The following is a 23,881-nucleotide window of genomic DNA, read 5'->3' on the forward strand; positions in this document are numbered from 1 at the left end:
CGTGCGATTTTCCTATAAAGGGACATTACTTAGGACCGAAAGTTAACTTGAGTGTATCCATGTCTCTTTTTCATCGCTTTTGCCTCCGCGAGGGAGGGACGAGAGCTTTCAAGCTGACAGTCATTTCAATTCTCAATCAACATGATGGTATTGTTAGGGTACACCCCATTCCTCTAAATCCATCCATTCATAGATCTTCATAGTAATCCCTTGCTATGTGTATCTCTGCCGGGTTTCCTAGTATTTAATATCCCAGGTACAACCCTAAGCAACTAGCCTTAGGCTTATAACTCGTTAGGGCAATACACATATGAATTGCTATCATCCGTTATGTTCACCCATTTATTCGCATCATTCATCATCTAGCACCTGTACTTGACGTACAGAGACGCGGGCCCAGCAAAGAAAATAGGAAACCACGAAAGACAACACGACTAAGGAACAAGTTTAATAGTTTTTTCCGCCTTTCAGTCGTAAATGCAACTCCGTTTCCCTATGAATGGTTTGACGAACACATATGAGACGCAATAGGTATTCCTGCATACCTCTAAGAAGGCCATCTCTCCCCCCTCACATCATCATCATCATCTTTTCTCTCATCCACCTATCCGTCTGTCCATCTTGTGCAATCCGCAAAGGGTATTTGTTACTTTGCCCTCAATTCCCTTCCGCCAGTGAATCCCCACCGCCGCCTAAATAATACTCAAAAATCATACCTAACAACAAAAACTCCGCCGTCTGCCCAATGAATGTGGATTGGTGATTGGTGGTGGCACAAATAGGAGAGGTATGTGGGTTCTCCTGAAGGGGGGGACTATGTTCATGAACGTCGGGAGTAGGGAGGTGGGGTTTCATTAGTTAGATACGGGTGCCGCGTCCGGACACCGGCCGGCGGAGTCGGTGCCGAGGTACTTGGTCATCACGGCTTTGAAGTCCTTTTCGTCGACTACGGCGCCGGAGCCCCCGCACTTGGCTTTCTTTTGCAGGTCGGAGCACAGGCCGTCGAGGTCGAGATCGCCGGACTGGACCCGCGGACAGGCTTGCAATTTCTCCCTGATTTTTGCGTTAGTTCCGAGATTATTAATATGGTGGTTGCAAGAAGATCAACGTACCAGATATTGTTACAAGTGAGAAGCTTTCCGTTGTTAGTTGTAATGATAGTATCTTCCGACTCCTTACGAGCATCGATTTCAGCGATTAGATTCTTCTTGGGCGCGTTGGGACTAGGCGCCACATTGTACGGTGTGGTAAAGTCGACATCGAAGGCCTCATTGAAGAAACTATCGTCAAACGTGGTGCTGGCGAGGATGTTGTCCTGCGGCTCCCGGTAATCACCGAAAAGCTGAGGGTCAAATTGTCCACCATTTTGCTGTGATAGCCAATCAATGTTAGAGAAGTCTATGTTATGTAGATTGTTAAACTCTGCGAATTTAGTTAGTTCTTATTCTCCTAAGTGACGTATGATATAATTAATAACGTCAGATTAGGGTAAGCTTACGGTTCATTGAATCAGTGGTCAAAGATGGCTGTTCCTCGCCGATAGTGGTAAGAGTATCCACAGGCTTGAAACCCATCGGTGACTGTGTGCATGGCTCAGGAGAAGTTCCACATGAAGAACTAGGTCCCATGTTGGTGTTACCCGTCGACGAACAAGGCGAACCTGTGTTGGCTCCGTTCACACTGTTGTGGCTAGAATCTAAGCTAGTCCTCGATACACTAGCACCGAAGGTACTATCATATGGAGACGCCGAGGACTTGGATGAACCGTCCTTCGACTGGGCATCAGAGTTCTCTCGGCTCTTGGACGAGTTGGGACTATCCTTGGATTTGTCCTTAGGGCTGTTTCCGGATGATGGTGGTGAATAATACAAGGATTGTTTAGGGGTATTTGTGAAAGAGCCCTGAGGTCCAGGGAGAACACCAAACTTGGGAAACTCGAATTGAAAGTTGACGTCACTGAGGTTCTGTATGGCGGCACTGCCAAACGTCTGACTTCGTGTTGGATGTGCAGAAAGTGCACGAGAACCACCACTAGGACCCATCAGCGTCAATTTCTTCTTGTATTCGTTAAGTTCCATCGTCAATTTCTCGATCTGGGCACGGAGTTGACTGTTTTCGTTGTTCGTAGCTGTGGATGCCTTCTCGAGTTCCTCCACCTTCGTCTCGAGGTCCTTCAAATGCTTCTCCTTGCGCTCTCGGAATGCGCGCTGGGCCGCACGGTTTTGAGCCTTCCTCTTCTAAATATACTATTAGATACTATGGCCACTTGGGACTAAGCTAATTGGCGTCTTCAACTTACCGAACTCGGCTCGTTCATAAGAGGCTTGCGGCCGGGTTTCTTGGGAACTTTCCCTTCACCCTCTCGGCGCTTGCCCCCACCCTCATCTATCTCGTCGTCCTCCTCATCATCTGGGTGGCTTCTCTTGTCAGAAATGTCGTTGTCGGGAGAACTGGCTTTGGAATCGTCGTTTGGCGAAGTCCCTGGAAGATCACCAATCATCTTTGCATGGCCATCATTACCAAAGTCGAAGTCGAAACTGGTATCAGGTCCTAGATCGTAATCGTAGTCTAAGAAAGGACTCTCTTGGATACTATTGTTGGAAGTGCCGTTCGTAGTGTTATAATCAGGAGACCCTTGTTGGTTCTGAATAGGGGATTTCGACAGCGAATCAGGAGAGAGAGACAGCGCACTGTTTGGATTGCCGTTGCTACCTCCTGGCTGGTTTGAAGTGAGGGCGCGGAAGAGCAAATTCTGCTGCTGAGGCGTGAGGATGAAATTGTGGAGAGACTGAGACTGAGTTGAGGCCATTGTGACTGAATTTTTCTTAAGAGAGACGAATCAAAGAATTATATCACGAAGGAGAACAGCAAAGAGTAAAAACTAGGTTGTGTATATGGATTGAATACGTTGGCGACCCTTTTTACTTAGGTCAATACGTCAGCGCTCCAGCCAACGCTCTCAACAACGGGTAGGTTTGGAGGAAAGCGAAGCTGAGGCGGAAGACGACGGCTCGAAGCGCAGCAACTGCCGCGCTCAATGGTTAAGCGTGGTCTTGGTAAGTTTTAGACAAGATCGAGTCTTAAGTTAACTGATAATACTGAAGGTCGAAGCTATCCACGACCGAATTCGCACAATTTTTGGTGGGGAGGTGTTGGGAAAGAAAGACAAAAATTCGCCTCCTAGGGTCCTGAGGCTGAGATGGGAGATAGACCAGCAGGGACAAATAATGGCGGCGCCTTTTTTGCCTGGCTTTTTTTCGGAGGGCGTCAATGTAGGGGCCACACTTCTAACACACCCCCCTAACTCCTTTGGTAGGATAGAACAGCGTGTTCAATGTGTGTGGGAAAAAAAGAGGCTTGCGTGTGTATAGTAGTTAGGTATACGCAGAAGAACCGATCTGCAACAAGTGCGGGTTGTTCGTCACGATAGAAGGAAATCGAGAGAGGGGGGCAGAAGGCAGGCAATTTTCCGATTTGTAAGCTGTACTGGTATGGCATAAGACCAGATTCAAAGGCATTTTGTCAATGTGGCGGGGGAAGACCTGGTCCTTGTACTCGGACATAGCGGAGTAGAATGTGGCTGATCTGCCCTTTTGCGTTCCCTTTATGTTACGTTCACGCCATGTTTCCGTCTGCTGCTCGATTTCGTTTTCCCCTCGGTAATCCCCACTAAATAATGCCTCGAATCTTGAAGACCTTCCTTCGTTTAAAAGCTAACGCTGCTAGTTTATCTATACAACTATGTATACGGTATACGCTAGGTACCTATATTTGCTACTATGTATGGGAATGATACATTGCACAGTACCTACATAGTATAGGCGCAAAGGGGGCCGCTGTATGATACAGGCATGACAGGGTAAGCCTGGTTTCAAATCCGGTGGAGAATACGTACTAGACCTTCGATATAAAATGTTCGAATTTTCGAACGGAGCAATTTTTTAGTTACAGCAGGTTGAGTGATCCCCGTTGGCGTTAGTAAGGCCACCTTGACCCACCCCGTCCAATAGGAAGTGTTATACATCATGGGGGTACAGGCACGGTGGGTATAAAAACGCGTTCAGCGGTCAGTTTAATGGACCCGAGTCACGTTATCGGATCTCTATTTAGCCTTTAAGTACCTGGTGGGGGAGCATGGCAAGAAGGCGAAAAAGCGAGGTGGGTTTCTTTTTTAAACGATTCTTCACCGTATGACTGACTGACAAGATCCTCGTGGTTCTTTTTCTTTCCGGGGTCTGACTTAGACGGCAGGATGGATGGATGGTATGGTATGGCTGACGACGAGTCATAAGCTGCCTGGTGCCTGGGCCTGTGCCTAATGATCAGCGTAATAGTTTCCCAAGGTGAGACGAGGTTTCTGGTCATCGGCCAGCCCAGCCCAGCCCAAAGCAGTGGGAAGGTGTTAAAAGGCAGGTCCGCGATATACTACATAATAGTATGTAGATATACTATGTAATAATACATAGTGCGGCATCTTCCAGGTCATGTTAAAATACCGACGAGCCGACCTAACAGCCTCGTAACATGGTTACCAGCCTGACCCATACGACCAAGTTCTCAACAAACGCTCTCGTTGGTTGGTTCGTTGTAATGAAGGATGAGTTGCCGCTATCTTGCAGGATAAGCCCTAGACTGGGTTTCGACTAACAAGTGTTATGAGTCTTTGAGATTGCGCTTTTCATGTTGCTCCATATAGTAGAGGGCGTGGGGCATTGCTATAGAAATACATGTATAAATGTAGCATCGAAGTAACGGCACCAGGTTTGAACTTGACTGCCGCTATATATTTGCAAGGGGGGGTTCAATCGACATTGGCCGCTTGTTGTATAGAAAATGATGACGGAACATCAATTGCTGCTTTAACAAGAAAAAAAGAAAAAAAATTTGTCAATGGTCATTGTGATGTAGCATATGAAAAAGTATGCCAAGTTTTAACCAATATGAAGCAATTGATACTTTTATCAGTGGATTTCCAATTCCGAGTCTGAGCATTGGAACATAAAATGGTGGTTGGATTTCTTACGCTGCATTGCTGTAGTTGAACAGAAAAGGAATAGAAGAGAAGAGTCATAATAAAAAAGGGGCCAACTTAGGATTATGCCCACGTGATTCTACTTGACCTTTTCATTAGATGGTAAAACTGAATGAGGCAGGAGAGAATGAGAATGGCGGGAAACTCCATTACTTGCTACATCTATGTGGGCTCGGTAGGGACTTCCACTTCTGTATGGTATATTGAATTAACACTGTACTTGCCTGTGAGAGATTCAATCTACTTGATGTACATATGTACCTCTTCCCCCGCATCTCTAAAAGGTACGAAGATACATTGAAAGCATTAATTGATCTTATGTAACACGAGTTGTTGCGAACTTAGATAAAGGAAGCTAAACCGTACGGGGCAAAGCAGTTCATAGCTTAAGTACCTCCTTCATGAATAACGCCTAATAGGTACAATGGATACGGAAATGCCCCAAAAAGGGACCCCGCCCCTCGTGCCTTTAGGCCATTTCATACGTCAATCAGCAGATCGGATACGGTCAGCCTCGTCACCTACCGCTAGAATACCACAATACCACAATACGTACAACAACCAAAGCACCGATGCCGATACATGATACTAACCAACCTCATCATTAGACAGCACACGAAATAATATTCTTCAGCTCAGAGATACATACGTACATATTCTATTTTTGCTTACGCCTTACCCCTCTCATTCTTCTGTGTGGAAGAGGGGGTTCCTCCTTATTCGCCCTTGTGATTAATTATAGAAATCCCATGCCCCTGACCCGACCATGGATCTCGCATACGATCATATAGCCGAAGAAGCTCTCCCAAAGGATAGCCGCGATAGTAACGGCGAAGGTACCGACCAAACTGCGGAATCCTCCGAGAAGAAACCCGAACATACCCTCAATGAAGACCTTCAGGAAGCATACCGTGCATTCTCCAGCAGCACCTGGGGTACATGGCTTGGTGGAACTGTTGGCAACGTAATCAAACAGGTATGGGTTAGAACTATATAAAAATGCTAAAGAGCTATCAAATAACACATATTCCTATAAAAGGGCGGTTCCGTCTACAGAGAAGCACAGCAAGAAGTCACCTCCCTCGGCGCCGATGCCACTAGAAGCTTTGCGAGTCTCCGCGCTAGAGCGCTGTCGCTGACTACGTCACCCCCTCCCACGGAGCCCAAGGACCAACAATCCGGCGATAAGGAAAAAGATACCGAGACTACCCCGACGACGTCCAAGGCCGGCGGCTCCGACGAAGCAGCTAAGGATGCGGAAACCGTTATATCGCGATTGAGGGCCGAAGCCGCGAAACGCTTGAAGGATATCCAACGTGCCGAGGATGCTGCCGACGAGGCGCTCTTGAAGTTTGGCGGGAATATTCGAGATTTCTTCCGTGATGCTATCGTTGTAAAATCTACCCCCGAGTCCGATGATGCTAAGGGAACCACTCGCCGTTTCGAGAGTAAGGATGAGTCCGGAAAGCGAGTAATTCATACTTCGAGATTCGATGCCCAGCTTCATGTTATCCACACCACCGAAAGGAGCTTCACCGAGGACCCGGCTAGTGCTGAATATGCCGCGTGGGCAAAGAACTTCGACGCGGAGAGCAAGACAGAAAATATTAGCGCCGATCTAGCCAAGTACCCGGAACTACGAGCCAACATGGAGAAGCTTGTCCCTGGCACCGTACCCTACGCCGACTTCTGGAAGCGATACTATTTCCTTCGACACAGTATAGAGACTGCCGAAGCCCGTCGCCGTGATTTGCTGAAGGGTATGTTAAGCTTCTTTCTATTTCTTTTATTCTACATAATCGGGCCCAGCTAACTAATATGTAGCCGCATCTGCTGAGGAAGAGATTGGTTGGGGCGAGGAATCCGACGATGACGAGGAGGAGTCTGAAGAGGAGGAAGAATCTGAAGATGAGAAAGTACCAGCCAAGTCCACAGCCCAACTTACAGAAAGACCCGCAAGGCCACGCTCTACCGAATCCTCTACGACAATTCACCCACCTGCCGGTACCTCCAACAAGGGTCATCTCAAACCGGCCGAACCCCGCAAATCCGACGAGAAGTCACAAGCGGACAGTGACACCAGTTACGATGTTGTTGGTGCGGCGTCCGGAAACCCAAGCCAGGCCCCTAGTAGCCCTAAGGAGGCCCGAAAGGTAGAGGATAGTGACGAAGATAGTGAGGAGGATAGCGATGACGAAGAATGGGAGTGATACTATCGCCCAAAGTCTGATTTGGTGGCCTTTCGTTGAATTTGGAGTTCTTATTGGCGTTGATTGGTCCCTTTTGGATGGCTTCGAATGCATGATATTATCCGTCCTGTCACTGTTATATATCCTTTCAAGCACATTTCATCCCAGATTTACTCTGCCATTTGTTGGTGACCCGCTTCTAGAGTTTGCACCTTAATCCCTTTAGTTCTTTGCCGCTATTCAACGCTTCTTACGCGTGACTTTTGTGAAACCGTCCTCGTCTACTTCTGGCGGTGGTTTTTCTTTGGGCGCCGCAACTAATGCGGGCGCTTCATCCATATCGACGTCCTCATCCTCTTCATCCTCGTCGTCATCGCTCTCCCAGTCAGTGTCTTGGTCTTTTGTGTCCACTTGCACTTCGACCTTCTTTCCCTTCGTAGCGAGCCATCTACTCCTAAGTTCCTCAACGAACCCGAAATTGCCGGCAGCGCACTGAGCACGCACCTTGAATATGCGCTCGACAACCTCAACCTCGGAGTCATCGTCGACGTTCGTCTCAAATTCATCCCACATCACTTGTAATAAGGTCGCTTCGACATCCTCTACATCAGGCTCCTTAGGTGCTTTCTTTTCAGGCTGCGTTTGTGATAACTTGGCAAGATCGACGAAACTAGGGAACATGTCGGAAATGGCACCGGCGAACCAGTCGCGCTTGTCCTCGGAATCGGCTCCACCTAATCCATTTTGTACCGCGACCGTGAGCGAGAGCCACAAGTGTAGTGAGATGGCTACACCTTGTTCGAACTGGGCTTGCCGGGTTTCTAGCAAATGCGATCGGATTAGTATTCGCACTAAGGACAGGAAATACGGAAGAGGAATATTTTGAATTTTGAATGTATAGTAGTATAATGCGCTACATACCTGGTGACAGTTCTTCTTGTATGGATGCCATTTTACACAGATCTCAATATTTATTTACTGACGATGTGCTGAACCCTGAGCGTCGCATTTATTTTTTGGCGATGGAGGGGCATTCGCATTTTCCTGCCCACTTTTGATAATAATTTCTTCAATCCCGCTATCGTTTCTGCCGGACTTCACCGCCAGCCGCATCGCGGGAAACTGCACTGAACCAAGAGATTCGGCTCCTAGATCCGCGCTAGTCCCATCTTATCAGCACTTTTCCCCTTTTGGGATTGTATTCCCTGTTCACAATTTGGAGCTAGGCTAGCTCGGAGTTAGAATGGGGTTGTTTCTGTCTGAAAGAAGTACAGCGATGACATCACCAAAGATGACCTGTAAAATTACGGGAGCAGAGTTTGGGCAGGTTGGCAGTTGCCAGCTAAGGTTAAGCTACATATTATCCACTTATAGGAAACACCACTGAGATTCATGAGATGCGCATTCCTACTTTTCTTGTTACCCAACTATTTTATTCTTACTTTATCTACCTAATTTACTAGTATGATCATCTTCAATTAGTCTGACCAATGCCTCGACTCGATTCACACGAGTCATCGTAGCTTTTGAAAAGCTGCATTTCCGAGCCTCGTTCTAGTTATTCGAAATCCATATCCCCATACCAACCTACCCCTTATATATACTTAGGTATATAGGTAGCACGCTATGAATACCGCTACGGTGTCTATGGCGGTTACGCCAACCGTCGTATCGACGTTGTTGTCTCACGTACGTGCCCAACGTCCAGTCTAACGGGGAATACTCCTAGTTTATATATCCTGTCAACCTAAACTTTGGGTTGTTTCAATGTGTCGCTATCGTCGGTTCCCGAGTGGCTGGGCTAACCCTAGTTTACCTGTGTTGTTTGCCTTTCACCGAAAGCTTGTTTGCTGTTTAACCTTGTGTGCTGTCATTGCGAGAAAAGTCCATGCTAAGACTAAGTGTTCGGTGATATTGTAGTACCTCAATCGCAAACCTCTTCGCGAACGACCAACCGCCCATCTCTCGTACGACGAGGGCCTACATCTTATACGATCCTTCCTCGAGTTTGCGTCGCACCATACCGTCGAAGACCTCCAAGCTTTTACCTCGCAGTGGGTGCCTCATCCGCAATGGGTCAAAGTCGATCAGGTCGAAATCCCCGAGCCGAAACTAGTAGAGGCTGCTGGTTTATTACAAGAACAACTGGGTCCTGATGGTATTAAGAAGGTTGGTGGTAGGAATTGGTGGCAATGGCGGAAACCCAACAGCCCTCTCAAGGCGGAATGGATCGAGATGAAAGCCGACTACCATGCGCGCAAGAAGGCTAGTGATCCAGGCAAGAGAGTCATGCTCTACGTTCATGGAGGTGCCTACTTCTTTGGAAGCGTTGATGAGCATCGATATCAGATGCAACGTCATGCTCGGAAGTTGAAGGCTAGTGTTTTCGCTCCCGAATATCGACTAGCTCCTCAATTCCCCTTCCCATGTGGCATTCAGGACTGCCTTGCAGCTTACCTGTATCTACTCACGATGCAAGACCCGACAACAATCATTTTGGCTGGCGACTCTGCTGGAGGTGGAATGGTCCTGAGCATGTTGGTTACTATGAGGGATAGAGGCCTTCCTCTGCCTGCCGGTGCTATACTCATTAGCCCGTGGGTTGACTTGACGCATTCTTTCCCAAGTGTCTCTGGCGATTGTCCTTTAGACTATATCCCCAATTATGGCTTCCATCATAAACCTTCAAAGGCGTGGCCTCCATTGAATGCGGATGAATATGCGTTATTGTCGGAGCAAATAGCCAAGAATGCAAAACCAGGCCAAACCAAATTGATGAAGCCAGAGTCGGTAGAAAAGAAGAGCCTTCCACAGGATCTTGCTCAGCTCAACGCAGAAAAGGCTGTGAATGGCGATAACCCGGTTGATAGTCATTCTGAGACGGCATTCATCTCAATCAACCTGGACGGGAAAGAAATTAAGCTCAAGGACCAAATTCAGGTATGTCTTTCCCCACGAACATGTAAGAAACCCCATACTGATGTTTTCTAGATGTATACTACCAATGAACTTTTGTCGCATCCTCTGGTTAGCCCTGTTATGCAGCCTTCCCTTGGTGGGTTACCACCCCTACTCATCATGACGGGCAGTGGAGAAATCCTGCGAGATGAACAGATATACCTAGCTCATAAATGTGCCAATCCATCCAAATACCCCCCACCAGAATCGGCGATGAATGATGCTGCACGGGAACAATTGGAACAATACAAACCAACTGATGTGCAGCTTCAAGTTTGGGATGATTTATGCCACGTTGCCCCGACTTTGAGTTTTACTCGTCCAGCGAAGTTCATGTATCGCTCAGTAGCTCAGTTCGGTGCTTGGGCTTTAGCTCGAGCTCAGAATACCGAAATCGAGATTCTAGATGATGATTCTATCTCAGTCATATCGAGTTCTAGTTCTAGTTCTGAATCCGACCGCGACCACGCGAAGAAGGCTGTTAAGCATGTCAGCTCGGACGAAAATACTAAGGCTGAGGTTGGGAAAGCCGGAGACCCCCTACCACCATTCAAAAACCACATGATTCGTCAACGTGTCGGCCGCCATGGATCCATTTCTTCCTTGGCGCCTGCTACCGACTTGCCTGGTTGCACTATTGATCGGAATGACATTGGAGTCGTCAAGGAGACTCCAGTACGAAGGTGGCTTGAAGTACGCTCACAGTGGGATAAACGCTATGGCAGCATCCGCGCCAAGATCCACAAGCGTCGTCTTAAGGAGATGGCTGCCGGGTATGTGGGCTTCGACGGCGAGACGCCACCTCCAGCCGCTCTTGCGAGCAGGCGTAAGGCTGGCGAGAGCCTTGCTGAAAAGAAGAAGACCAAGAGCATGGGCCTCGCTCTGTGGTCACTATGGGGCTCTAAGCATGACGAGGAAACCGTAAACCGGGAACATGAAGCAGATAAAGCCCCCGAAATTAGGATTGCTACTACTGTAGAAGGAGAGGGAGCTGGCGCCCGTTCGCCATCTGACCTTCAAAAACAGGAGAATGCAGTCGCCAGGAGAGAACTTAAACACAATCGAAGCCGGTCGAGGACGAAGATTGTCAAGGACGAGCAGCAGGTTGCCGAAGATGACGATGTGAACGAGAATACTCCGGTCTCCATACTCTTGGCTAGGAGGCAACAAAAGGCAAAGCAGATCGAGCCATTACCATCGCCTGGAAGCGCTCTGCTCACACCAGACTATATGGCACCCGAGACTGGGGTAACTGGCAAGAGACCCATTGTCGGTGGAATTGCTGTGCCTTTCACCCTTAATAAAGAGGCCGAGACAGCTAGCATGATCACCTTGACCTCAGCAATTGACCAGCCAGATCGTGTTGCAAGCCCGAGGCCCTTAAGCCCGGAGACTGAGGCAGTAGCGGGAACAAGTGCCGCCGTTGTCGCAGCTACCACTGAGAACGCCAAGGACGAAGTTGTTGACCCTAACTCATTAAAACGACAGGAACTGGAAGCCGCCGAGAATGGCGAGGCGAAAGGAGGCAACAGCACAGCGACGACGCCATTAGCCACTCCATTCGCTACGCCAATGATCACTATTGATGGAGCCGCTGGAAACCTAGAACGGCCACCATTGGAAACGTTCGTCACCGCACGGGACGATTTACCTACCACCAAGTAAAATTCTTATTTCCGGAAGTTGGGGTTTAAGGGGAGACAAGGGACAGCAATATACCCAGATCATATCTCATTTGTTAAAAAGGCCTTGGACAGTGCGTTATTATTTATTTTGTTATTTTTATATTATATACCCTCGCTATTTAGTCACCAGTAATAGGATTTAAAAATTGAATATTTTGAAATTATTACAGTATGGCTTTGAATTCACTATGTGTAGCTGTATATGATTGATGCATATGTGATTGGTATAATACAGATTTTACATATATATCGTTATTCATACCCTTATGCCGCCATCCACTATGCCTTGAGGTCGTAGTAGCTTCCGGGGAAGTTACTCAAAGCCCGTTATAAGAAGTCGGTCGTCGGCTTTGTCAATAAGCCGAGCGTATATGTCTATGTTTCGTGTACTCGTCGGTATACAGTTTGCAATTGTAATTTATTTTCATTTTGAGACATGTGATAGACACTTCAATCTAATCCATTCTCGGACTTCCATCGATCTAAATACAATTCTGGGCTCTTCGGTCCCTTGGCATAGCCCTCGTATCGTCCTTTCGTTGGCGGCACTTTGTTCGTTACGAAGGGCGTTAACTGTATTATCATCTTGTTAGCCACTATAACCCCAGCCACCTAGCTATCACAGCACTTCCAACTCTATACGATTATACGAAGGTATAGTAGCAAAAGACACAAGGACGTACCTTAAACTCAGTTAACCCGGTAGGAACGACGTATGTCCGCACCTTGGACCAGTCGATTATGTACCCGCCGAACTTGGTATGTCGACCCATACTTCCTGTTCGCGTTCCCTTGTAGTATCCCTTCTTGATGTCCTTGGTGGTTAAGGGTAGCTTGCGGAAGCGCTTTAGAAGCGCTTGGGTGGGCTGCATTTTGGTGGTTTGTCTTTTCCCTTCTTTTTCTTGGGCTTATTCGGGTATGGTCGGGTATATCGTAATCTATGTCGCAGGTTATGCGGATTTGCTAGTAACTACCTCCGTATTGAAAGAGAAGAGGCCGATTGGTCGATGTCATAGGCTGATACTGGTCGTAGGTTGTGTGAATTGAGGAATTCGCGATCTTGAAAACCGACGAATTCGGGTGGGCCCGGTACTTAGGTACTTCTTGGATACTGTATGCAAAGTTAAACTCTGATAACTCTAATTGGACGCTTAGATACGCTAAGCCGTTTACGGTAGTTAAAGCTCCCCCACTATCGTTATCGAATGGCAGAAAAAAAGTCTAGACACCGCTTTTATTTTATGGGAATTCGCATAGTAAATTCTACATCTCAGTAGCTTCTTAGGCTTTGGGTTGAGCTTGGAGGTTAGGCGCCTGCGAGTGCGTATTAAGATTTAAGGCAATATTGGAATTGCGAATAAACGACTTGCATCCTATTAAATCGCTCGTAGAAGGCATCCTTCAATATGCCCGGCCGACAAGCCCACGGGCGCCCGCTCGGCGGCGGCGCAAGCAGCAGCGGAAAAAGCAAAAAGCGATCGAAATCACGATCGACCAAGAAAGCTATGAACGCATTCGCAATCGCTTCAGAAGAATACGCCGATAACCAAAAGCGCACACCGCGGAATCGCGAACTAGATGTCCCTCGTGCCACCGGTGGTAGCAAGCATGCGCGAGACGAAGACGACGATGAAGAGGATGAGTATGAAGATGAGGGACCGCCGAGGAAGATGCGCCGTGGTGGTGATGATGAGGATGTGGAATATGGCAGCGATAGTAGTGGGAATGAGTGGCGCGTTGGTGTCGATGAGGATGATGATTCCGAAATTGACAGTGATGAGGCGTTTGGTGAGAGCGATGAGGAGAGATTTGAGGATTATGCGTTTAGGGGGAGTAGGAAGAAGCCGAAACAGAAGAAAAAGGTAATGAAATTTACTATGGCTTGGGAGATTGTGTCAAACATGGCTAATGTGGTTTACAGGATGATTCGGATGAAGACGACGATGACGAAGATATTGATGATGCCGATGGCGCTTCGCTTGGATCGGATGCTATTGACCTCGCCCAAGCCTTGGATATGTCTATGTCGGAAGATGATGGACCCGAAGGCGACCAGGAAGAGTCTGGTTCTGACGAAGAATCGGGAGATGACGATGTATCCGGCGATGAGTCTTCCGATGTCGAGGACGAGGAAGATGACGATGTGTCAGATTCTGGTATCAATGCGTGGGTCTCCAAATTCTCTGGGGTAAAGGATGCGGATGAAGAAGATGCAGCTCCGACAACCACAAAACCGAAGCTAGGGTTAAAAGACCTAGGCTTATTGGGAATCAAAGATCCTCAGCTTAAGAAATCTCTTAAGCTTATGAAGAAAGAGGAGAAATCCAGCAAACCGCAGAAGCTTGACGTACCACTTGCAAGGCGCCAACAAGCCAAGCTAGATCGCACTGCTGCGTATGAGAAAACGAACGAGGTTTTAGATCGATGGACCGAAACTGTTAAGCATAACAGAAGAGCCGATCATCTCGTCTTCCCTCTACCGCAGACAGAAACCGGTCTCGCCAGACACGATAACAGCGAAATCCAACCTCTAAATCACAAAACAGCGGGGACTGAATTGGAACAGACCATTTTAGCTATTATGGAAGAAAGTGGCCTGGGTCCAAGTGCCAAGAAGGAAACGAAAGAAACGGAAGACCTAGATGATGACGACGCCCAGGGTCTTTCAGGAAACAACCTCAAGGATCTGTGGCAGCAAAAGCGTCGCGAGAGAGAACTCAAGTCTCGAGAAGACGCAAGAGCGAAACGCATCAAAAAGATCAAGAGTAAGGCGTACCATCGAGTACATCGAAAACAGAGAGAAAGAGATGAGATTAAAGAACGCGAAATCATGGCTGCGACTGGGGAAATCGACTCGGAAGAAGAACGTGAAGCTCAAGATCGCCAGCGAGCTATGGAACGAATGGGTGCTCGACATCGTGAAAGCAAGTGGGCTAAAATGACTAATAAAAACGGCCGTGCGGCTTGGGATGACGATGTTCGAGTGGGAGTAGCCGATATGGCGCGGCGAGACGAAGAGTTGCGCCGACGTATCGAAGGAAAGCCTGCAAAGGCTAATGGTGACTCTGATGACGACTCTGACTACTCGGGTGGCTCAGATGATGTCGACGAGCGAAAGAGACTTCTTCAACAACTTAATGATGTTTCCGATGCTGAGGATGGGCAACCCAAGTCGAAATTGATGAGCATGCAGTTTATGAGGAAAGCCGAGGCAGCTAAGAAAAAGGCCAATGACGAATTGGTGGCTGAGATACGGCGGGATCTAGCCTCTGATGACGATGGAGACGATGAATCCGATGATGGGCCCGAAGATATCGGCCGACGAAAATTCGGTCAGCCATCGGGAGATAAAAAAGCCAGGGCGAGCGAACAACTCGTTAAGGCTAGCAAGAAAGATAAGGCGGAGAAGGCCGGCCTTCAGATTCCTGTAGATGAAGTGACAACTAAGGCTGCCGGACGGTCGAAAGGTCTTTCGGCTTCGGTTCCACAAGACGTGGATGCAAACTCGATAGCTGGTGCTTGGAGTCAGCCCGCGGCAGCCGGACCCTCGAAGAAACAGAGAGGAAAGAAGACTAGCTCTAACGTGGAAGTGCTAGAGCTTGGTGCAGACTCGGTAGCTGTAGCGGCGTCTGCAGCGCCGGTGAAGAAATTCAAGCCGAGCAAAAAGCAAGTTGTCATCGATGGAGATGACTCCTCGGACGACGGCGAAAGCCACTTGCCTATTCAATTCCGCGAGCAAGATCTCATCGAGAAAGCTTTTGGTGGTTTAGATGTCGTCGCTGAATTTGAGCAAGACAAAGCCGCCATCGAAGAGGATGACGACGACAAGATCATCGATAATACGCTTCCCGGGTGGGGTAGCTGGGTCGGTGACGGTGTCAGCAACCGCGAGAAGAAACGACATCAAGGACGTTTCCTTACCAAGCAGGAAGGTATCACAAAGAAAGATCGTAAGGATGCTGGGCTACAGAGCGTTATTATTAACGAGAAGCGCAATAAGAAGGTATGCCGTTCTATCAAGCCATTCTTTATTCCGAATCCTTCGCTAACATGCTTTACAGAACGACAGATTTCTAGCTTCTCAACTCCCACACCCTTACGAGTCTAGGTTGCAATATGAGCGTGCTCTACGCCTTCCTGTAGGACCTGAGTGGATGACCAAGGAGACCTTCCAGGAGGCTACCAAGCCGAAGATATTGATGAAGCAGGGCATTATTGCGCCTATTGCGAAGCCTACGCATTAAACTACGGTGTGGAATTAGCGCTGCGCTTGTATATAGCATCATTGGCGACATATTACGGCGTTATGCGAACATAAAATAGAATTTGGGATCTTCTCTACCTTCGCGATGACCTAGTATTCGTGCGTAGAACAAACTAAATACGAACCCCCCCCAAAACTTAAACTAGCCAGACAGAAAAGAAGGTATAAACTCTACGATTACTTATCACATAATCAGAATTCATATCTTTATTTTTATTCAAGGGGTATATCTCATCTAGCACGCCAATCAACCAAATGATTTACTCGCTATTCCAAACTTGTACAAGCCATGCATTTAATCCTCGTCATCGCTACTATCGCCGAAAATAGCCCGCAGAACATCCTCCTGCGCGCTTTTGCCTTCCAGCGCTTCATTTACTTCCGCGTTAACTACTGCTACCTGCTGCGACGGCGGCGGTGGTGCTTCTATAGCTTTAGGCGGTGTCGGCGCTGACGTATCTGGCATCTGTGCCGACTTTAATAACTCATCTAACGTCATCGCACCCGCACTAGTACTTGTACCCCCGAATGTAGCCGCAGTCGGCATACTCTTCGCTGCCGCACCCGAATCTTGTTTCCCTCGGTCTTGGCCTAAGTCATAATCCGGCTGCACATGCGCGGGCGGCTTAACGCCAAACCTCTTGCACAGCAACCTCGCTGGATAAAAATCCGCCACGGATCGCGTCATCGAGCCATACAGACCCATCTTCGCAGCTTCTTCGGCTGGATCCGATGGTTTTGGCGGTGGTCTCGATACTAAGTCTTGTTCTGAGCCCGGAGTACCTGATGGCCCGGCAGCTAGTTTAGAGGAAGAAGTAGAAATTGTGAAGCGAGACGCCATGGCGCCGGTCATGGGCTTAAAAATCAGCGCGCAGCTGCGGAATTCATGGAGTTCGCGTAACCAATCCTCGGTTTTTAGGTTGGCGGGTTTGAAGGGCGGGTTGGTGGAGAGACCGGCTGCCCATTCGAGGTATGCTCGATAGCGGGCGCGTTTTGACTCGTCATCAGCGTACGGTCCGCCCCCTGCACCACTGGCACCTCGGGCTATCGCTGCCGCGGCGGTTGCTTTGTCAAGTTCAGGGACTTGACGGAGTAATTCCTGTTGTCGCTCCGCCTCGGTTAGGGTATACCCTTCAGGTATTTCACCTAGAGCGGCCGGCAGGTTGGTTTTGCCTGTTGCGGCAGCGAGGCGGTCGCGCGCTGATGCGGATAGGAAGTCGAAAACGGACTTCCCTGGAAGTTGGGCCTCGCCTAAGAGTGCGGCGCGGGATTTGGGGTCAAGTTTAGATGCTTTGGCTGCATCGGCTGTAGATATGTAGTCTGATGATGATGGATCGGATTTTCGTTGTTTGCTGGATTTCCAGTCTGGCGGTATTTGTGGTGCAGGCCATTTATTCGCTTCTGAGTTGATGGCAGACGCTGGATCGTCTATTTCGGTGCCAAATACGAAACCATCAAGTGGCAAGCGACCGTCGTGACATTTCCGTAGGTTCTTGCCTGCTTGTGCAAGGGCGCTTTTCCGAGATATAAACACTGGCGCCGAACGTAATGTCGGATTTGCCGCTTTCTTCTTTTTCTTATCACCCCCTATAACCCTATTATACGATATTCGCGGGCCGATCTCGTACGGGTCTTCATCGTCGGACCCTGTGTCATTTAGGATACCTATTCCTATGCCCCCTTTAGAGAATTTGCTCGGTTTTTTCTTCTTCGTCGCACTCGGACGTATTAATGGACCATTCCGTGAGTCTTCGTCCGAGCTTGAGCCGGCATCTGCTTGTGCGTTAGGTCCCATAGGTGTCAATTTTGATTCACCCTCGAAGCCGAGACCCTTTCGATCTAGTTTCTTGACAAATGATATCATGGATACATTTTCCGGCGCGAAGAGGTATGTATCGGGCCCATCCTGAGTTGTGCTGCCCGGTTTACCGCTGCCAACATCAAGCCGAGCTTTTCGACGAACTTTAGGACCAATTCCTTGGCCATCTTTCCAGCCCATCTTTCTCAGTAGTTTAACACCCATAGTCTCCCCTTGCGTCCGGAACAAATCCGTCAGCCCTCCTCCACGTCGGCCCAGTCCATCTCCATCTGTATTACCCAACCCAGCGAAGTCTCTTGCCGTCTGCAACTTCTGCGCCTCCTCAGCATCCGCAAGATCCTCCTCATCCATAAAATCCTCCGGTCGCTGTTTCCCCCGCTTCTGCTCCGCAGCATCTTTATGTCTATTCGTCCGCGAAGAGACAAACGTCGACGGTGTCCATCCCTCCTTCGACCCGACAGTATTAAAGTACCCAGCGCTCCAACCTCCGGTAAAGGCACCGTGGAGCCGCTTGCGCCCCCGCTCATCGCGCACTTCTTGCTTCCATACTGGAACGTAGGAGCCGTCGTCCCGTACTTCGGGGTCGAGGGGTGGCAGCGGTGTGCCGAAGAGTACGTATGGTGATTGCTGGGCTTGGAGGTCGGCTTCGAAGGTCGCGCGGGATCGCTTGTAGGACATGGGAGGATTTTCGTGGAGGTATTATGTTGGGGGGTGAAGTCTCTAGCACAATTTGTTTCAGGGGTCGTTGTAATTAATTCGAAGTGCTAGAGTGTCTATTTATTGCGTTTGCAATATTGTACATCGCGGATCATAGAGGTATTTGCATATGAGAGTGACGCGAGACGGAGTTTAGACGATAACGTAAAGACAATGGTGTTTCTTATCGATAAAATTAATAGCGTATCGGGATTGGGAACCACCGAGCTGGGCGATCTGAGATTACACAAGATTGCTTAGCCACAACGTCATTTAAGCCACGATCACGATCCTCTTTATTTCCATGTTACCATCTAATCCCTCTCTCTTTTCCTATCATCTATCACCCCGATCATACCTACAATGCAGCCTTAACTCCAGATTGTCCTACACACCAAACCTACACAATGAAATAACGTAAGCAAGATACAAAATTACGTCAATATAACCATCAAGAAGATCGTGACCATTTGCTCTATTCGTTTCCATCAAAATCCCACATGAAGTCCTCACCGACTTGGTTAGAAGAAGCGAGCTGGCAGGTTGACCCAAGTTCTACTCTTCCACGGGGATCGACTTTTCAGCTGATAATAAACAGCAATATACTTGCTTCTAAAGTTTCTAGGGTTGCAAGTGGCGTTCGGGGAGTGATAAGGAGGATCCTCCCGGTTTTCCTTTTACGGACAAAATTGATAGGAATCAAAAGCAAAATGTGATAGGTAGCCTGCTTATGAGATAAGTATTCGTTCATACATGCTCGGGTTCATGCAATGTTCCGTTGGAGTTCGGTTCACTGCAGAATATGAGATTGGTATTGCAGCCACTTTTCAATCATTTTGAACCATATAATCAAGCCGGCGTATTCAGCCCAGCAGCTGCATTAGGTATCGTGAACCATTTTCATGATCCAAATGGATATCTACTTTACCTGTTTCGGAGCTTGAAATTGGGATCTCACTGCGTAATATGTCTCACAACATCGGATATCTCGCTTTCTTCCGTGTGAATTATCTGTAATGTAAGTGGTTGACACCCACGTTACATATGTATGTTCCTCGAATAGGTATATTCGTAATAGGTGTACACGGAGTGACGCTCGGAGTATTTGCTTTCCACGGACTATATAGACACCATACTCTTCAACTTGAAACTCAATGGAAATGTCGTGTAGCCTCAAAACCAGATTTCCACGTAGGATTATTACAGATCGCATTTCAAATAGGAAATTACACATCAAGTCATGGATGTTATCAAGTGCTCTAGCCTTGCGGCTATCGAAGCCTTCGCAGTCACAAGGCTTGTAGAGTATCTCGGTATTCAGCACTTCACACGCATCCAGGCAGGATGTATCCTCTTCATTATCCAGTATCTGACCTTGAAATATTACCGAATATTCTTGTATCATAAATACTTCTCACCTCTACGGCACATACCTGGTCCAACCGTGAGTTTTCCCCTTTTTGAACTCGTCCCATCATGTCCGGGTCCTAATGGAGAGCATCATCTAGAATAGCCTCTTTTTCATCGGCCAGTTCGTCAATTTGCTCAGGTCCGAGACACCTACCACTTTATACATCGACTGGATGCGGAAGAACCCTAACGCTACCTTCATCCGATATCTATCTTTCGCCAACACCGAAGTACTCGTGCCCATTAGCGTCGAAGCTTTTAAAGAAATCCTCCAGACAAAATGCTACTCCTTCCAGAAGTCCGCCGCATGGCGACGCATCATGAAGGAGATATTGGGCGACGGTATAGTCTCCATGGAGTTCGACCGACATAGAGCCCATCGGAAAATACTCAACAGCTGCTTCACCGTGACTAATATTCGCAAGTTGGAGCCTGTGTTCAAGGCCAAAGCATTCGAGGTGAACCAACTCTTCGATCGATCTATCGCAGTTGGTAATGACGGTGAGACCGGGGTCATCGACTGCTGTGAGTACTTCAGCAAGTTCACCCTTGACGTGACGACTATCGCCGTCCTCGGAACAGATGCTGGGAGTGTAGCTTCGACTACCTTGCCTGGAGAGACTAAACCCCACGACATAGAAGCTAAATACGAACTCCATGATGCTTATATGAATACCCTCGCACAAGGAACACTAGGCGGGATACTGATGCTTGCTAATTCCTACGTGCCAACACGATGGCTCCCCCTCCAAGCAAATCGTGACTTCCTCTTCGGAGCCTCATGGCTCAGGAATTATGTGACTCAATTATTGAGGAAACGACATGAAGAACTCAAGAAGTCCATGGATGCTGGGAAGTATGAAACAAGTGGCTCGCGCGATATCTTGACATTTCTGCTGGAAGAGAGCATGCCTGGCGGTTCGGCTGAGGGTGCCACAGAATCAGAGACGGTGGGCCATGTAAGTTATAAAAGAACTGAAAGGAGTAAAGCACCGATTTGCACCAATGTGTATACTGACATACGACACCTCTCTAGCTCCTTAATTGCATGGCCGGCGGCCATGAAACCTCTGCGTATATGCTTTCGTTTGGCCTGTACTTCATGGCAAATAAACCCGATATTCAAAACAGACTGCGTGAGGAGATCTTGGAACTAGGCGATGACCCTAGTTTTAGCGAGCTTGATAGATTATCTTACCTCGATAACTTTATCAAGGAGACGCTTCGCTTGTACCCACCTGGTAAGTGATCCCCAGTAATATTTCATAAGGTCCTGTCTTAACCCAAACCGAACAACAGCAACTGGTATGTTCCGCGAAACAATCGAAGACATCACAATCCAGGGAGTCCCGATCCCTAAAGGCACTTTATTCGACATCATGGCTTCGGTGCCTGCGCTCAACCCAGCAATATGGGGAGGTAATGCCGACGAGGTGGACCCGACGCGGTGGGATCGCTTGTCCGGCGAACAGTTATCTCCATACGTATTCCAGTGTTTTTCTAGTGGCCCACGTATATGTCCTGGGAGATCTTTCGCCTTTATGGAGATCAAGATTATTCTTGCTGAGATTATCCGAAATTTCAGGATCCTAGAGGTTGCAAAGGGGTTCAAGATCCAGAATCCTAGCTTGACGATGCGGCCAAGTGGTTTGGAGATTCGCCTGGAAAGGATTACTCCTTGAATCCTAGCTTTGTAGCTTTCGGGTTGAGAGCTTGGTGTTGTATGCGTCCGTTATTTGGGCGGGATGGAATGAGTTTTGGAAGTTGAGATTCATTCTAACAAATGGGTCGGGGATAGTTTGCGAAGATTTGAAGGGAATATATACAAATATTCACATAAGAGCCTCCTAGAGACTAGACGGTGGTTATGAATTTCCATTGGCAGTAGTATTATAAAACCCAAAATGGCTCGAGGTAGGGGGGAGATGAAATCTAAAGGGTGCCTTGACGGGGGGGTTGGAAGCGAATGTGTGGCATGCCTGCCATCAGGACTCAATATGAACTAATATCAACTTGTAAACTTGATACTTTGCATGAGCCTCACTAAGTCATACGAAGACTTACTGAAAGTCATACCGGATTCTGAATGATAGGTGTAATAATAGGGGTATTTGCTCGCTGGAGGGGGTGTTTCGATGCCATTTCGCTACTTTGGGAGATATCTCGCTTCAGCGTCCAATCACGTAGTTCAACCATCTTCTGATTCAACAAATCGATGAAAGCGGAATAGTTGGTGAAGACCCAACCTATCATGGTGCTTGGCTGACCGAACGAGATGGAAAAAAAGAGGGATGCCCATTCATACTCCTTTCCTTTCCTAATCTGTAAAGCTTTGATTCTGCAATACAACCTTGTTAGTCAATAGGTGGTGGGAACATTTTGGGTGCTGTCGTCATAACCCTCCAGCCCTGTATTGTGGATGTATGCACTTGTCGACTTCTTTTTTATGTATAAAATGTACTCGCCTACTTTGTACATAGGAGTATCACTTGACAAGATAGTATGAATGAAGAGAAGTAAAGGGGGATTTAAAACTTGAAACGTAATACGTGTAGTTGAACGACTTGTTCGGTATTAAATCTATTACCCGTATCGTGACCAATTGGTATTGTATTAGTGGTGTTAGTGGATTCTCATGAATAAACAAACATATGTGTTGTTTCTTGATCGTTGGACGTGACAAAAAATGTTGAAAAGTCGAGAGTTAAGGACCAGACTAATGTCGTGTATAATCTTTAAAGGACCGCCGTAGTGCGTTAGTTCCCCCGTTAGTCCACGATTAGTCCGGTGATTAGTACTTGCGTTATACTTAGGTACATCTTTGTTTCCAGGGACCGTCTCTCTAGATTTCGTCATTTTGTTATTCGAGTACAAAGCCACATCACCTGCTGGACTGGAATGCGTAAGGTGCATACCAAGCCATTCAATGTTCAATAACAAAACCCAGTCATCTTTGTTTTTGATTAGTTAATAAGCCGCGAGCCTGACTTTTGTTATTATTTTATTTCTTTTTTTGCGTCTCTTTTATCTTGTTCTCGGGGTTTTCTTCTGGGTTGAAACAATTTCAGGTTTAACATTGAAAAATATCCATCTAGTACTCCGTAAGTACTTGTGTACCTATATTTGGAGTATTTAGGTGTACATAGATACCTAGGTACGTATATCGACATCGGTCTTCCGTGTGGTTGCGGGGTGGAATTCAATTGGGATCTTCTTTTCTTGCCACTGTATCAATCGAATGTTATCTGCCCTCGTGTTCTAGATGCACAGGTCCAGATATTGTTGAAAAAGATAATCCATATTGTTAATGGCCGCCGGGAATGAACGCCCGGTGGAGGAGATAGATGTAGGTTGCCCCCGATTAGCGTAGATGGCTCTAATTGATGCCGACACGTGTGAGTTGTAGTGGGCACAGTATTTATCTAGGTACATTTAGAGACGTTAAACAGTTATTTGTATGTGTAACTTGCCCGATTTCTAGCTGTTCCCCCGCCGTTATCATGGTATTAAATTGGAGCGTGAAAAAAGATACATGCACATGTACCGATTAATCTACCGTCACAGTGCCCGACAACTTGGTCAATTAGCGTGCTTGTACACCTAAGGAGACACTAAGCCTAATCCTTGTCCCCCTAATCCACCCAATCCACACCCTTCTTAAGGAGGGAAAGAGCAAAATAGCGGCGAGGCTTCCACCTGTAACTTTAGTAGCTCCAGGTCAGAAACCGTTACAGTACGACTGCCCACGGCCTACAACCCTTTTACCACCTTTTTACCTCTACAGTACCTACTCCGTACACATACAACCATACAACCACACAACTTCCC

At 47.6% G+C, this 23,881-nt stretch overlaps 8 protein-coding genes across 8 annotated transcripts; 4 read left to right on the top strand and 4 right to left on the bottom strand.

Moving 5' to 3' along the window:
* Window positions 1–854: 854 nt before the first annotated feature.
* Window positions 855–2,809, bottom strand: F4822DRAFT_430009 (PAP1-domain-containing protein; the record flags this gene model as incomplete). The annotated part of the gene is made up of 4 exons (XM_051461201.1): window positions 855–1,053; window positions 1,113–1,422; window positions 1,499–2,237; window positions 2,300–2,809. 4 exons carry the CDS (start codon window positions 2,807–2,809, stop codon window positions 855–857), a joined length of 1,758 nt encoding a protein of 585 aa, XP_051313031.1.
* Window positions 2,810–5,798: 2,989 nt separating this feature from the next.
* On the top strand, window positions 5,799–7,242 carry F4822DRAFT_430010 (BSD-domain-containing protein; the record flags this gene model as incomplete). Its single annotated transcript, XM_051461202.1, has 3 exons — window positions 5,799–6,008; window positions 6,072–6,792; window positions 6,857–7,242. The coding sequence occupies 3 exons, from the start codon at window positions 5,799–5,801 to the stop codon at window positions 7,240–7,242; spliced, it is 1,317 nt and encodes a 438-aa protein (XP_051313032.1).
* A 219-nt stretch (window positions 7,243–7,461) lies between these two features.
* On the bottom strand, window positions 7,462–8,173 carry F4822DRAFT_430011 (Pre-rRNA-processing protein TSR2-domain-containing protein; the record flags this gene model as incomplete). Its single annotated transcript, XM_051461203.1, has 2 exons — window positions 7,462–8,042; window positions 8,143–8,173. The coding sequence occupies 2 exons, from the start codon at window positions 8,171–8,173 to the stop codon at window positions 7,462–7,464; spliced, it is 612 nt and encodes a 203-aa protein (XP_051313033.1).
* A 210-nt stretch (window positions 8,174–8,383) lies between these two features.
* On the top strand, window positions 8,384–12,008 carry F4822DRAFT_277745 (alpha/beta-hydrolase). The gene is made up of 3 exons (XM_051454820.1): window positions 8,384–8,910; window positions 9,142–10,161; window positions 10,213–12,008. The coding sequence occupies exons 1-3, from the start codon at window positions 8,848–8,850 to the stop codon at window positions 11,842–11,844; spliced, it is 2,715 nt and encodes a 904-aa protein (XP_051313034.1). The 5' UTR covers window positions 8,384–8,847; the 3' UTR covers window positions 11,845–12,008.
* A 1-nt stretch (window position 12,009) lies between these two features.
* Window positions 12,010–12,945, bottom strand: F4822DRAFT_277742 (mitochondrial ribosomal protein L27-domain-containing protein). Its single transcript, XM_051454819.1, has 2 exons — window positions 12,548–12,945; window positions 12,010–12,437 (listed from the first exon to the last, which is right to left on the bottom strand). The coding sequence occupies exons 1-2, from the start codon at window positions 12,734–12,736 to the stop codon at window positions 12,315–12,317; spliced, it is 312 nt and encodes a 103-aa protein (XP_051313035.1). The 5' UTR covers window positions 12,737–12,945; the 3' UTR covers window positions 12,010–12,314.
* A 164-nt stretch (window positions 12,946–13,109) lies between these two features.
* Window positions 13,110–16,196, top strand: F4822DRAFT_405899 (small-subunit processome). Its single transcript, XM_051458352.1, has 3 exons — window positions 13,110–13,726; window positions 13,786–15,867; window positions 15,926–16,196. The coding sequence occupies exons 1-3, from the start codon at window positions 13,271–13,273 to the stop codon at window positions 16,106–16,108; spliced, it is 2,721 nt and encodes a 906-aa protein (XP_051313036.1). The 5' UTR covers window positions 13,110–13,270; the 3' UTR covers window positions 16,109–16,196.
* Window positions 16,197–16,214: 18 nt separating this feature from the next.
* Window positions 16,215–18,884, bottom strand: F4822DRAFT_277791 (DUF1604-domain-containing protein). Its single transcript, XM_051454821.1, has one exon. The coding sequence runs from the start codon at window positions 18,623–18,625 to the stop codon at window positions 16,424–16,426; it is 2,202 nt and encodes a 733-aa protein (XP_051313037.1). The 5' UTR covers window positions 18,626–18,884; the 3' UTR covers window positions 16,215–16,423.
* Window positions 18,885–20,064: 1,180 nt separating this feature from the next.
* On the top strand, window positions 20,065–22,321 carry F4822DRAFT_405904 (cytochrome P450). Its single transcript, XM_051458353.1, has 3 exons — window positions 20,065–21,012; window positions 21,090–21,294; window positions 21,353–22,321. The coding sequence occupies exons 1-3, from the start codon at window positions 20,227–20,229 to the stop codon at window positions 21,733–21,735; spliced, it is 1,374 nt and encodes a 457-aa protein (XP_051313038.1). The 5' UTR covers window positions 20,065–20,226; the 3' UTR covers window positions 21,736–22,321.
* The last annotated feature ends 1,560 nt before the right edge of the window (window positions 22,322–23,881 follow it).

This window comes from Hypoxylon trugodes (genome assembly GCF_022578975.1).
Source record: "Hypoxylon trugodes strain CBS 135444 unplaced genomic scaffold F4822scaffold_6, whole genome shotgun sequence".
NCBI lineage: Eukaryota > Fungi > Ascomycota > Sordariomycetes > Xylariales > Hypoxylaceae > Hypoxylon > Hypoxylon trugodes.

Bases quoted from the DNA above. Each gene is read 5' to 3' on its own strand.
- F4822DRAFT_277745 (XM_051454820.1), top strand. From the start codon at position 8,848: ATGAATACCGCTACGGTGTCTATGGCGGTTACGCCAACCGTCGTATCG. The intron at 8,911-9,141 runs GTACGTGCCCAA...GTGATATTGTAG, and splicing joins TATCGACGTTGTTGTCTCAC to TACCTCAATCGCAAACCTCT. The intron at 10,162-10,212 runs GTATGTCTTTCC...GATGTTTTCTAG, and splicing joins AGCTCAAGGACCAAATTCAG to ATGTATACTACCAATGAACT.
- F4822DRAFT_405904 (XM_051458353.1), top strand. From the start codon at position 20,227: ATGCGGAAGAACCCTAACGCTACCTTCATCCGATATCTATCTTTCGCC. The intron at 21,013-21,089 runs GTAAGTTATAAA...ACACCTCTCTAG, and splicing joins AATCAGAGACGGTGGGCCAT to CTCCTTAATTGCATGGCCGG. The intron at 21,295-21,352 runs GTAAGTGATCCC...ACCGAACAACAG, and splicing joins GCTTCGCTTGTACCCACCTG to CAACTGGTATGTTCCGCGAA.
- F4822DRAFT_405899 (XM_051458352.1), top strand. From the start codon at position 13,271: ATGCCCGGCCGACAAGCCCACGGGCGCCCGCTCGGCGGCGGCGCAAGC. The intron at 13,727-13,785 runs GTAATGAAATTT...TGTGGTTTACAG, and splicing joins AGCCGAAACAGAAGAAAAAG to GATGATTCGGATGAAGACGA. The intron at 15,868-15,925 runs GTATGCCGTTCT...CATGCTTTACAG, and splicing joins ACGAGAAGCGCAATAAGAAG to AACGACAGATTTCTAGCTTC.
- F4822DRAFT_277791 (XM_051454821.1), bottom strand. From the start codon at position 18,625: ATGTCCTACAAGCGATCCCGCGCGACCTTCGAAGCCGACCTCCAAGCC.
- F4822DRAFT_277742 (XM_051454819.1), bottom strand. From the start codon at position 12,736: ATGCAGCCCACCCAAGCGCTTCTAAAGCGCTTCCGCAAGCTACCCTTA. The intron at 12,438-12,547 runs GTACGTCCTTGT...ATGATAATACAG, and splicing joins CCGGGTTAACTGAGTTTAAG to TTAACGCCCTTCGTAACGAA.